Source organism: Hypanus sabinus, chromosome 19, assembly GCF_030144855.1.
Source record: "Hypanus sabinus isolate sHypSab1 chromosome 19, sHypSab1.hap1, whole genome shotgun sequence".
Classification (NCBI taxonomy): Eukaryota; Metazoa; Chordata; class Chondrichthyes; order Myliobatiformes; family Dasyatidae; genus Hypanus; species Hypanus sabinus.
The window spans coordinates 396,804-409,678 of record NC_082724.1 but is presented as its reverse complement, the minus strand read 5'-3'; the positions used below and the strand labels follow the sequence as shown (position 1 = coordinate 409,678).

The 12,875-nt window shown below is 44.0% G+C and overlaps 1 protein-coding gene across 3 annotated transcripts in view; it reads left to right on the top strand.

Moving 5' to 3' along the window:
• Positions 1 to 12,875, top strand: part of rft1 (RFT1 homolog) — an 85,540-nt gene that overhangs the window by 65,791 nt on the left and 6,874 nt on the right. For all 3 annotated transcript variants that reach the window (XM_059943831.1, XM_059943829.1, XM_059943830.1), the window contains 2 exons: positions 5,303 to 5,433; positions 8,521 to 8,665. In XM_059943831.1, coding sequence (XP_059799814.1) covers positions 5,303 to 5,433; positions 8,521 to 8,665 — 276 coding nt within the window. The remainder of the gene's footprint in view (positions 1 to 5,302; positions 5,434 to 8,520; positions 8,666 to 12,875) is intronic.

Below are 12,875 nucleotides of genomic sequence, written 5' to 3'. Positions count from 1 at the left end.
CATTTTGTATGTGTTACCCTGTATTTCCAGCATCTGCAGAATTCTCGTGTTTATACTATCTTGACTTCTCATCAATCCCTGGCTTTCCAAGTTAACAGAAGTTCTGTCCCTTAAGATGTTTTCCAATAATTTCCACATTATTGTTATGAGGCTCTCCGCCCTGTGTTTTCCCGTTTTATCCTTCCTGGACTTTTTGAATAAAGGAACAGCATTAGCTCCTTCCTTGCTTCCCATCAGGTCTGGGGATTTGTTCACCTGAATATGTGCCAATATCTTTAACCCTCACCCACCTGATAGAAACATGTTTCAGGATATCAGTATACCCCTCCCTAACTCCCCATCTTTCATATTCTCCTCCCTGTGTAATACTGATGAGATGTGTTAATATAGCACTCGTTTCTAACCCTTGACTCCACACGTTTCTTCCTGAACTTAACTGCTCTTTCCCTAGCTATACTCTTCCTTCTAATATATTTATAAAAGGTTTTCAAATTCTCTTTAAACTAAGGTCTTTTCTCCAAGGAAAATTGGCTTTGCCTCTTCATGCTCCATGCTGTATCCCAGGCAACATCTTGGTGAATCTCCTCTGCACCCTCTCTAGAGCTATCACATATTTCCATTAATATGGTGACCAGGACTGCACATAATACTCCATATGAGGTGTATACTCTTAAGTTAGTGCATTCCCTCCAATTTCAGTGCTCCAATTAGTGAAGCCCAGTGCTCCATATGCCTTTTTAACATATTATCTACCTACACTGCAACCATCAAGGATATTTGGATGTGTACTTCAAAGTCCCTCAGTTCCTCTATACTACCCATGTATCTTACCATTCATGGTGTATGTCCTTGCCTCAGTAATACTCCCAAAATGCATCACCTCACATTTATCTAGGTTAAACTCCATATGCCATTTCTCAGAACATTTCACCAACACATTAATAGCACCCTGTAGCCTAAGACTACAATCACGCCGTCAACAACTCTGCCAGTCCTAGTGTCATCTGTAAGCTTGCTGATGTGTTTCCTACATCCACATCCAAATCTAATCATTTGCTGGTCCCCTTGGAAAATCAAGTCCCCCAATTGCAGTCATCCAAACAGCAGATTAATCCTCTACCATTACCCTCTTATTGCCAAAGCTAAGGTAGGGGAAGGATGCAACACACACAAAATGCTGGTGGAAGAAGCACAGTCGACGTTTCAGGCCAAGGCCCTTCGTCAGGACTAACTGAAAGAAAAGATAGTAAGAGATTTGAAAGTAGGAAGGGGAGGGGGAAATCCGAAATGATAGGAGAAGACAGGAGGGGGAGGGGTGAAGCTAAGAGCTGGAAAGGTGATTGGCAAAAGGGATACAGAGCTGGAAAAGGGAAAGGATCGTGGGACAGGAGGCCTAGGGAGAAAGAAAGGGGGAGGGGAGCACCAGAGGGAGATGGAGAACAGGCAAAGAGTGATTGTGAGGGGGCAGAGAGAGAAGAAAGGGTGGGATAAATAAATAAGGTCTGGGGTAAGAAGGGGAGGAGGGGCATTAACGGAAGTTAGAGAAATCAGTGTTCATGCCATCAGGTTGGAGGCTACCCAGATGGAATATAAGGTGCTGTTCCTCCAACCTGAGTATGGCTTCTTCTTGACAGTACAGGAGGCCACGGATAGACATATCAGAATGGGAATGGGACGTGGAATTAAAATGTGTGGCCACTGGGAGATCCTGCTTTCTCTGCCGGACAGAGCGTAGGTGTTCAGCAAAACGGTCTCCCAGTCTGCGTCGGGTCTCACCAATATATAAAAAGCCACACCGGGAGCACCGGACGCAGTATACCACACCAGCCGACTCACAGGTGAAGTGTTGCCTCACCTGGAAGGACTGTCTGGGGCCCTGAATGGTGGTGAGGGAGGAAGTGTAAGGGCAAGTGTAGCACTTGTTCTGCTTACAAGGATAAGTGCCAGGGGGAGATCGGTGGGAAGGGATGGGGGGATGAATGGACAGGGGAGTCGCATAGGATCCCTGCGGAAAACAGAAAGAGAGGGGGGAGGGTAAGACGTGCTTGGTAGTAGGATCCCGTTGGAGGTGGCGGAAGTTACGGAGAATTATATGTTGGACCTGGAGGCTGGAGGGGTGGTAGGTGAGGACAAGGGGAAGACTATCCTGAGTGGGGTGGTGGGCGGATGGGGTGAGAGCAGATGTGCGTGAACTAGGAAAGGTGCATTTGAGAGCAGAGTGCATTGGCGCTGCCTCCTGCACACATGCTGAGTTTGTTGACTTCATTAACTTTGCCTCCAACGTTCACCCTGCCCTCAAATTTACTTGGTCCATTTCCGACACCTCCCTCCCCTTTCTTAATATTTCTGTCTCCATCTCGGGAGACGGCTTATCTACTGATATCTACTATAAGCCTACTGACTTTCAAAGCTATCTGGACTATTCCTCTTCTCATCCTGTCTCTTGCAAAAATGCCATCCCCTTCTGACAATTCCTCCATCTCCGCCGCATCTGCTCTCAGCATGAGGCTTTTCATTCCAGGACAAAGGAGATGTCTTCCTTTTTTTAAACAAAGGGGCTTCCTTTCCTCCACCATCAACTCTGCTCTCAAATCCATCTCTCCCATTTCATGCACATCTGCTCTCACCCCATCCGCCTGCCACCGCACTCGGGATAGGGTTCCCCTTGTCCTCACTTACCACCCCACCAGCCTCCAGGTCCAACATATAATTCTCCATTACTTCCGCCACCTCCAACGGGATCCCACGACCAAGCATATCTTTTCCTCCCCCTTCTTTCTGCTTTCTGCAGGGATTGCTCCCTACACGACTCCCTTGTCCATTCGTTTCCCCTCCCCATCCCTTCCCACCGATCTCCCTCCTAGCACTTATCCTAGTAAGCAGAACAAGTGCTAAACCTGCCCTTACACTTCCTCCCTCACCACCATTCAGGGCCTCAGACAGTCCTTCCAGGTGAGGCGACACTTCACCTGTGAGTCGGTGGGTGTGGTATACTGCGTCTGGTGCTCCCGGTGTGGCCTTTTATATATTGGTGAGACCCGACGCAGACTGAGAGACCGTTTTGCTGAACACCTACACTCTGTCCGGCAGAGAAAGCAGGATTTCCCAGTGGCCACACATTTTAGTTCCACATCCCATTCCCATTCTGATATGTCTATCCATGGCCTCCTCTACTGTCAAGATGAAGCCACGTTCAGGTTGGAGGTACAACACCTTATATTCTGTCTGAGTAGCCTCCAACCTGATGGCATGAATATTGATTTCTCTAACTTTCATTAATGCCCCTCCTCCCCTTCTTACCCCATCTCTTATTTATTTATTCCTCACTTTCTTCTCTCTCTCTGCCCCTCGCACAATCACCCTTTGCCTGTTCTCCATCTCCCTCTGGTGCTCCCCTCCCCCTTTCTTTACCCCTAGGCCAGGGGTGTCAAACTCATTTTAGGTCACGGGCCGGATTGGGCAAAATGCAGCTTCATGCGGGCCGGATCAGTTGGGCGCGTGCGAACGCAGCTTTCATTGCCTCCGTTTTTTCAGCCTGTTCTCATGTGTCTCAGTCTCTGCTGTAACTACAAAGTGTTTCACTTCACAAATTCCGTTTCTTATGAAGGAGACTGCTGAGCAAGCATTATTTTTATGATTGGTATTAACTTACAATCATAGGCTTCATATCGCCGGGCCATTAATAATTAAAATAATAGATCTATCTAAAATGATCTCGCGGGCCAGATATAATTGTATGCTGGGCTGGATATGGCCCGCGGGCCTTGAGTTTGACACCTATGCCCTAGGCCTCCTGTCCCATGATCCTTTCCCTTCTCCAGCTCTGTATCCCTTTTTGCCAATCACCTTTCCAGCTCTTAGCTTCACCCCTCCCTCTCCTGTCTTCTCCTATCATTTTGTATTTCCCCCTCCCCCTCCCCCTCCTACTTTCAAATCTCTTACTATCTTTTCTTTCAGTTAATCCTAACAAAGGGTCTCGGCCCGAAACGTCGACTAGTTCTTCCTATAGATGCTGCCTGGCCTGCAGCGTTACATCAGCATTTTGTGTATGTTGCTTGAATTTCCAGCATCTACAGATTTCCTCGTGTTTGCGTAGGGGAAGGTTGGTTGGTTTGGGCAGAGCAAGTCTGTATGTGGAAGTGGGACAGGGGTTACTATGATGGGGATGAGCAGGAGGGAGTCATTGTGGTTAGAAAATGAGGAATTGAATGTCATTTTTGGGGTTGGTTGGTTGGTCATGGTGAAAGAGGCTGGGTACAGCATATCCAGTGAGGGGATGCAGGGTCGTTATGATGGAGGGAACACAATTCTAAAAAGTATGTGAATAAAATAGATATCCTACAGATAATTAATACATGCCCTGGTGGAACTCACTGATTGGCTGAACTATAATTTTGGAGCTGGTATGTGAAGGCCGTTGCCTCTTTACTCACACTGCAGATTTGAGATGGGTCCAGCTTTTTAGAGTAGTAGTGATGGACAGTAATTTACATCAAAAAATTGGACTATAGTCAGTATGATGTCGACAGCAAGCTGTTGCCCATGCAGGAGGCTTCCCCTCTCCATACAGTTGATGAATCCAAAGGAACAGCAGAGAATGATATATTTTGACACCAGCGGCATCTCAGGAGTTTCCAGTCAGCATTGAACTCAATGTAGGGCTGCTTTAGGGACTCCAGCTCCATTTTTCCCTCTGGGTTTCAGTGGAGGTTTGAGATCAGCATTTTCATTCTCCTAGATGATCTGCCTACCACAGCTGATAAGCCCCATCTGCCCGAAGCGATTGGTTTTAAGGCACCAGTAACCTGCCTTTGTCCCTTCTCCTGTCAGTAGAAATGGTTCTGCTGGGCTTAGTAGCTAAGCCACACATGAAGGCCAGGAGCTGGACCTGGTTATCAGAGGCTATTTGAGATACACACCTTTGGGAACATTTAACAGGTAGTTTAAGCTTATCCCCACTACCACCCCCAGCCCCCTCTCCCCACCCCCGGCTATGCAACTTCAAAGAACTAATTTCTTGCAGAATCCTCACATTATTCCCAAGCTTTCTGGAATAATTTGCTGCTTTCCCCACGTTTCATTGGATGCATTGTGACCCTCCCACCTACCCCAAGACTCCCAGTGAACTTCCTTATCCATAGCCATCTCAACTCATCAGCACCCTCTTTCTCTACATCTAGACCCCCTCATCTTCAAGATGCCCCTTCCTGCAGATTGCTCATAGTTGAAGCTATCCTCGGGAAAGTTATAGACAGATGCAAATCCAGTTTGGCTAGTGACTGATTGAGCGCTTCTTTTGCAGGTGTCTATGATATTGTGAATAATCTGGGATCGCTGGTGGCGAGGTTCCTCTTTCTTCCCATTGAGGAAAGTTTCTACATTTTCTTCGCTAGCGTTCTTGAGCGAGGGAAGGAAACAAGGCACCAGAGAGAGGTATTGTAATTATAAAATATATTTGGCTGTACCACTCCTGAGGATAAGACAGGAGTGTTGGAGATGACTTTTTAAAAAAATATATCAATTGTCACAAGATGGGCATTTCATAGAGTCTTAGAGCTGATAAGCCACAGAAATAGGCCTTTCAGCCCAACTTATCTATACATGCAATTGTTCATAACTACAGGGATCCCATTTGCCTGAATTAGATCTATATACTTCTACTCCTTTCCTAGCCAAGCGCACATCCCAATGCTTTTTAAATGTAGTTGTATCTGCCTCTACCACCACCTTTGGCAGCCCATTCCAAATATACACTTTCCTCTATGTGAAAAACTTACCTTTCAGATATCCTTTAAAGCACTCTGGAGGAACAGAGAAATCTTGGGGTGCAAGTCCCGAGATTTTAACCCTGAGCAGTTTAACTGAATCTGATTACTTACAAGGGCACAATCAAGTTATAAACATCATTTATCAAGATCTTACTCTAAAATACAAACTCATAAAAGACACCATACTTTACTATAAATACAAGCACCAGCACAGTGGTGCCAAGGTAACAACCTCTCCCTCAATGTCCAAAAATCAAAAGAGCTGACTGTAGACTACATGAGGAATGGAGACAGGCTCAGCCTGATCAACAGCAATGGGTCTGCATTTGAGAGGGTGAGTAGCTTCAAGTTTCTCGGTATACACAATACCAATTATTTCACCTGGACTGTACACATTGGCTTTCTGGCAAAAGAGGCACAGCAGCACATCTTCTGTCTCAGGCGACTGAAGAAGTTCGGCATTGGCCCCCAAATCCTCAAGACCTTCTACAAGGGCATCATTGAGAGCATATTAACTGGCTGTATCACCGCCTGGTTCGGGAACTGCACCAACCTTGATCGCTGGTCACCGCAGAGTGGTATGGACAGCCCAGCGCATCTGTGGATGTGAACTTCTCTGAGGACATTTATAGCAGCAAGTGCAGAAAGAAGGCCTGGAAGATCACTGGGGACACCAGTCACCCAACCATAAGTTGTTTCAGCTGCTTCCATCTGGCAAATGCTGCTGCAGCATTAAAGCCAGGACCAACAGGCTATGAGACAGCTTCTTTCTACAAGCCATTAGACTTTTAAATTACCATGCCTGTGTATTGCAATGGAGTCATAGAACCATAGAACACTACAGCACAGTACAGACCCTTCAGCCCTCCATGTTGTGCCGACCCATATAATCCTTAAAAAACAGTACTAAACCCACACTACCCCATAACCCTCCATTTTTCTTTCATCCATGTGCCTGTCCAAGACGTTCTTAAATACCCCTAATGTTTTAGCTTCCACCACCATCCCTGACAAGTCATTCCAGGTACTCACAACCCTCTGTGTAAAAAAACTTATCCCTGATATCTCCCCTAAACTTCCCTCCTTTAATTTTGTACATATGCCCTCTGGTGTTTGCTATTGGCGCCCTGGGAAACAGGTACTAACTATCCACCCTATCTATGCCTCTCATAATCTTGTAGATCTCTATCAAGTCCCCTTTCATTCTTCTATGCTCCAAAGAGAAAAGTCCCAGCTCTGCTAACCTTGCTTCATATGATTTGTTCTCCAAACCAGGCAACATCCTGGAAAATCTCCTCTGCACCCTCTCCATAGCTTCCACATCCTTCCTATAATGAGGTGACCAGAATTGAACACAATACTCTAAGTGTGGTCTCACCAGAGATTTGTAGAGTTGCAACATGACCTCTCTACTCTTAAACTCAATCCCCCTGTTAATGAAGCCTAGCATCCCATAGGCCTTTCTAACTACCCAACCTGTGCAGCGACCTTGAGGGATGTATGGATTTGAACCCCAAGGTCCCTTTGTTCATCCACACTCTTAAGTAACTGACCATTAATCCTGTACTCAGTCTTCTGGTTTGTCCTTCCAAAATGCATCACCTCACACTTGTCTGGATCGAACTCCATCTGCCATTTTTCTGCCCAACTCTGCAGCCTGTCTATATCCTCTTGTAACCTTCGACAACCTACAGCTCCATCCACAACTCCTTCAATCTTCGTGTCATCTGCAAACTTACTCAACCATCCTTCTGCCGCTACATCCAGGTCATTTATAAAAATCACAAATAGGAGGGGGTCCCAGGACAGACCCCTGCGGCACTCCACTAGTCACTGACCTCCAGGCAGAATACTTTCCTTCCACAACTACCCTCTGCTTTCTTCCTTTAAGCCAATTTTTTATTCAAACAGCCAAGTTTCCACTGATCCCATGCCTCATGACTTTCTGGATGAGTCTGTCATGAGGGACCTTGTCAAATGCTTTGCTAAAGTCCATGTAGACCACATCCATTGCCCTACCCTCATCAGTTTCTTTTGTTATCTCTTCAAAATACTTTATCAGGCTCGTGAGGCACGATCTTCCCTTCACAAAGCCATGTTGACTATCCATGAGTAGACTGTACTTCTCCAAATGCTCGTAGATCCTATCCTTAAGAATCCTTTCCAGTAGTTTGCATACCATCGACGTAAGACTTGCCGGTCTATAGTTCCCAGGTTTCTCCCTGTTACCTTTTTTAAACAAGGGAACTACATTTGCCATTCTCCAGTCCTCCGGCACTTCCCCTGCAGCCAAAGAGGATTCAAAGATCATAGGAGTCATAATGCAAAGATTTTCACTCCCTCACATTGTGGGATGGATGTAATATTTAAATAAATTTTAAATTCTAAATTTAAAAGAGATTTGCAAGGTAACTTTCTTTTACACAGAGTGGTAGGATGCCAGGAAGATTGGTGGAAGCAGATATGTCAGCAAAAATTAAGAACCATTTAAACAGGTGCATGAACAGACAGGGAGTGGCAGATGGGAATAATTTGGTTTAGCATCATGGTCAACACAAACACCATGGGCCAAAGGCCTATTTCTGTGCTATACTATTGTATGTTCTGTGATGTTTCTTATCAGTCTCTGCCTTTCCAATAAGGCAGAGATGGTGCAAGAGAGATTCCTTGACATATTCCTTGAGAGGGAGAGAAAAGAAAAATTTGGGTTAATCTCAGAACAAATTTGCTCTGAATTTATTATGGTTGATAGGAAGAAGTTCGTCTCGCAGCAGTTGTTCTGAAGATGCTTCTAAAGCTCGTTCTACTAATTGGAGTGACCATCTCTGTCTTTGGCTATTCCTATTCTGAATTGGCACTGGATATCTACGGTGGATCAATGCTCAGCTCTGGACCAGGTATCATTCTCTAAGCAGGACATATTAACCTTTGAAGTTCAATTTGTGCAGCTTCACCAGAAGTGTTTCCAGGATCTTTAATTTGCTATAAACTGACATTTTATAACACCCTCTTGCTCAGAAACTCATCCTGATCTCTGTTTGAAATAGATGGCCCTCTATTCTGAGACGTCCCGTTCTAAACTCTCCTACGACAGGAAACATCCACTCCACATCCATTTTATCTATATATTCAATATTTGATAAGTTTGAATGAAAATCCCCCCCCCCCCCACCATTCTTCTAAACACCAGCAAGTACAGGACCTGAGCAATTGAACACTCATATTGTCATTTAAAAAAAATTGGATTGGTATATGGACAGGAAAGGAATGGAGGGTTTTGGGCTGAGTGCAGGTCAGTGGGACTAGGTGAGAGTAAGTGTTCAGCACAGACTAGAAGGGCCGAGATGGCCTGTTTCCGTGCTGTAATTGTTATATGTTATATAAGCATTTCATGAAACTCCTTTGAATCCTTTGATAGCACATCCTTTCTTGGATAAGATGCCAAAATGCTCGCAGTACTCCAGTGTGGTTTAACTAATGCCTTATAAAGCCTCAGTATTTCATCCTTGCTTTTATATTCTAGTCCTGTTGAAATTCTTACTAAACATTGCATTTCCTTTCCTTACCACCAACTCAACCTGCAAATTAACCTTAAGGGAATGCTTCACAAGGGCTCCCAAGTCCCTTTGCAGCTCTGATTTTTAATTTTCTCCCCATTTAGAAAATAGTCCCTTCTAGTCCCTTATTCCTTCTACCAACATGCATTTCCCTGCACTATATTCCATCTGCCACTTCTTTGCCCATTCTCCTAATCTGTCTAAGTCCTTCTGCAGTTTCCCTGCTTCCTCATCACTAGCTGTCCCTCCACCTATCTTTGTATTGCCCACAAATTTGATAACAAAGTCATCAATTCAATCATCTAAATCATTGACATATAACATAAAAAGAAGCAGTCCCAACACTGACCCCTGCAGAAGGTCACTAGTCATTGGCAGCCAACCAGAAATGGCCCCCTTTATTCCAATTCTTTGCCTCCTGCCTGTCAGCCAATCTTCTATCTTTCCTTTTATTTTTCCTGTAATACAATGGTCTCTTACCTCGTTCAGCAGCCTTATGTCTGGCACCCTGTCAAAAGCCTTCTGAAAATCCAAGTAAACCACATCTATTGACAAACAAGAGAAAATCTGCAGATGTTGGAAATGCAAGCAATACACATAAAATGCTGGAGGAACTCAGCAGGCCAGGCAGCATCTATGGAAAAGAATACTGCTTCGCTGTTTCAGGCTGAGACCCTTCAGCAGGACCCTTCTTTGTCTATCCTGCCTATTATTTCCTCAAAGAATTCCAACAGGCAAGATATTTCCTTAAGGAAATCATACTGACTTTGGTCTTTTTTTAAAATCATGTGCACCCAAATACCCTGAAACCTCATCCTTAATAATGTACTCCAACATCTTCCCAACATTGAAGTCAGGCTAACTGCCTTTGGTTTCCTTTCTTTTGCCTACCTCCCTTCTTAAAGAGTGGAATGACAATTTCAATTTTCTAGGAACCATTCCACAATCTAGTGATTCTTGAAAGATCATTATTAATGCCTCCACAGTCTCTTCAGTTACCTCTTTCAGAATGCTGGGATGTAGTCCATCTAGTCCAGTTAACTTATCTACCTTCAGATCTTTCATCTTCCCAAGCATTTTCTACCTATTAATAGCAACAACACTCACTTCTGCCCCTGACACTCTCGAATTTCTGGCACACTCAGTGTGTTTTTCATAGTGAAAAACGATGTAAAATACTTAATAAGCTCATCCACCATTTCTTTGTCCCCCCCATTACTACCTCTCCAGTGTCATTTTCCAGTGGTCCTATCTCCACTCTCACATGTCTTTTCCTCATTTTATATCTGATAAAACTTTTTGGATGATCTTTTATATGATTGGCTAGCTTAACATCGTATTTCATGCTTTCTCTCCTTATGGCTTTTTTTTCCAGTTACCTTCTGTTAGACTAAGACATGGGAGCAGATTTAGGCCATTCAGCCCCTTGAGTCTGCTCTGCCATTCCATCATGGCTGATCCCGGATCCTACTCAGCTCAATACACCTGCTTTCTTGCCAAATCCTTTGATGCCCTGACCAATCAGGATACTATCAACTTCCACTTTAAATATACTTATGGACATGGACTCCACCGCAGTCTGTGGCAGAGCATTCCACAGATCCACTACTCTCTGGCTAAAAAAATTCCTCTTTGCCTGTGCTCTAAAAGGTCGGCCCTGAATTTTGAGGCTGTGCCCTGTAGTTCTGGATACCCCCACCATAGAAAATATCCACATCCTTTCAACATTCAGTAAGTTTCAATGAAATCCCCCTTCATTCTTCTACGTTCCAGTGAGTACAGACCCAAAACTGCCAGACATTCCTCATATGTTAACCCCTTCATTCCCAGATTCATCCTCGTGAATCTCCTCTGGACTCTCTCCAATGACAAGTTCTTTCTGAGATATGGGGCCCAAAACTGTTTACAATATTCGAAGTGCGGTCTGCCTAGACTCTTATAAAGCCGCAGCATTATCTGCTTGCTTTTATATTCAATTCCCCTTGATATAACTGCCAACATTACATTTGCCGCCTTTACCACAGACTCAACCTGTAAACTAAACTTCTGGGAGTCTTGCAAGTCTCCCAAGTCCCTCTACACTTCTAATGTTTGAACTTTTTCCCCCATTTAGATAATAGTCTGCTCTGTTGTTCCTTTTAACAAAATGCATCACTCTATTCCATCTGCCACTTTCTTGCCCGTTCTTTCAATTTGTCTAAATCCTGCTGCAATTGTATTGCTTCCTCAGCAATACCTATGCCTCCACCTATCTTTGTATAAAACTTTGTCACAAAGCTATCAATTCCATGATCTAAATCATTGACAAACAATGTGAAAAGTAGCGCTTCCAATACTGACCCCTAAGGAACAACACTAATCACTTGGCAGCTAACCAGAAAAGGCTCCATTCATTCCCACTCACCGCTTCCTGCCCGTCAGCCACTTTATCTTGATAAGCAGCCTTATGTAAGGGACCTTATAAAATGCCTCTGAACATCCAAGAAAATGACATTCACTGCCTATCCTTTGTCTCCCCTGCTTGTTACTTCCTCAAAGAACTCTAATAGATCTGTCAGGGAAGATTTCCCTTTACTGAAACCATGCTGACTTTGACTTAGTTTATCATTAGTCTCCAAGTATCCCAAAACCTCATCCTTAATAATAGACTCCAACACTTTCCCAGCCACTGATGTTTGGTCTATAATTTCCTTTATTTTGCCTTTGTTCCTTATTAAAGAGTAAAGTGACATCTGCAATTTTCCAGCCCTCTAGGACCGTGCCAAAATCAAGTGATTCTGTAACATCATGACCAATGGATCCGTTATCTCTTCAGCAACCTCTTAGGACTCTGGGATGTAGTGGTGCAGGTGACTTATCCACATTGGGACGTTTGAGTTTGCCTTGCACTTTTTCCTTTGTAATAGCAATGGCACTCACTTCTGCTATGTGACAGTCACAGGCCTCTAGCACACTGCTTGTGTCTTCCACAGTGAAGACTGATGTAAGTACCCGTAAAGTTCATCAGCTGTTTCTTTGTCCCCCATTACTACTTCACCAGCATCATTTTACAGTGGTCCAATATCAACTCTCAGCTCCTTTTTACTCTTTATATATCTGAAAAACTTCCAGTATCCTGCTTTGTATTATTGGATAAGTTTGCTGTCATATTTCATCTTTTCCCTTCTTATAGCTTTTTAGTTGCCTTTTGTTGGATTTTAAACACTTCCCAATCATCCAACTTCGCCCCTCACTTTTGCTACCTTTTATGCCCTTTCCTTGGCTCTTATGCAGTCCTTTACTTCCCTTTTGGTTTTTAAAAGTTTCCGAATCCTCTCACTTCCCACTACTTTTTGTTATATGCCCTCTTTTGATTTTATGCTGTTTTTAACTTCCCTTGTCAGCCACGGTTGAGTTATCCTCCCTTTAGAATATTTCATCTTTGGGATATATCTATTTTGTGCCTTCTGAATTTCTCCCAGAAGTCAAGTCACTTTTTGTTGTCATTTCAACCATAACTGCTAGTACAGTACATAGTAAAAATGAGAAAACGTTTTTCAGGACCATGGTG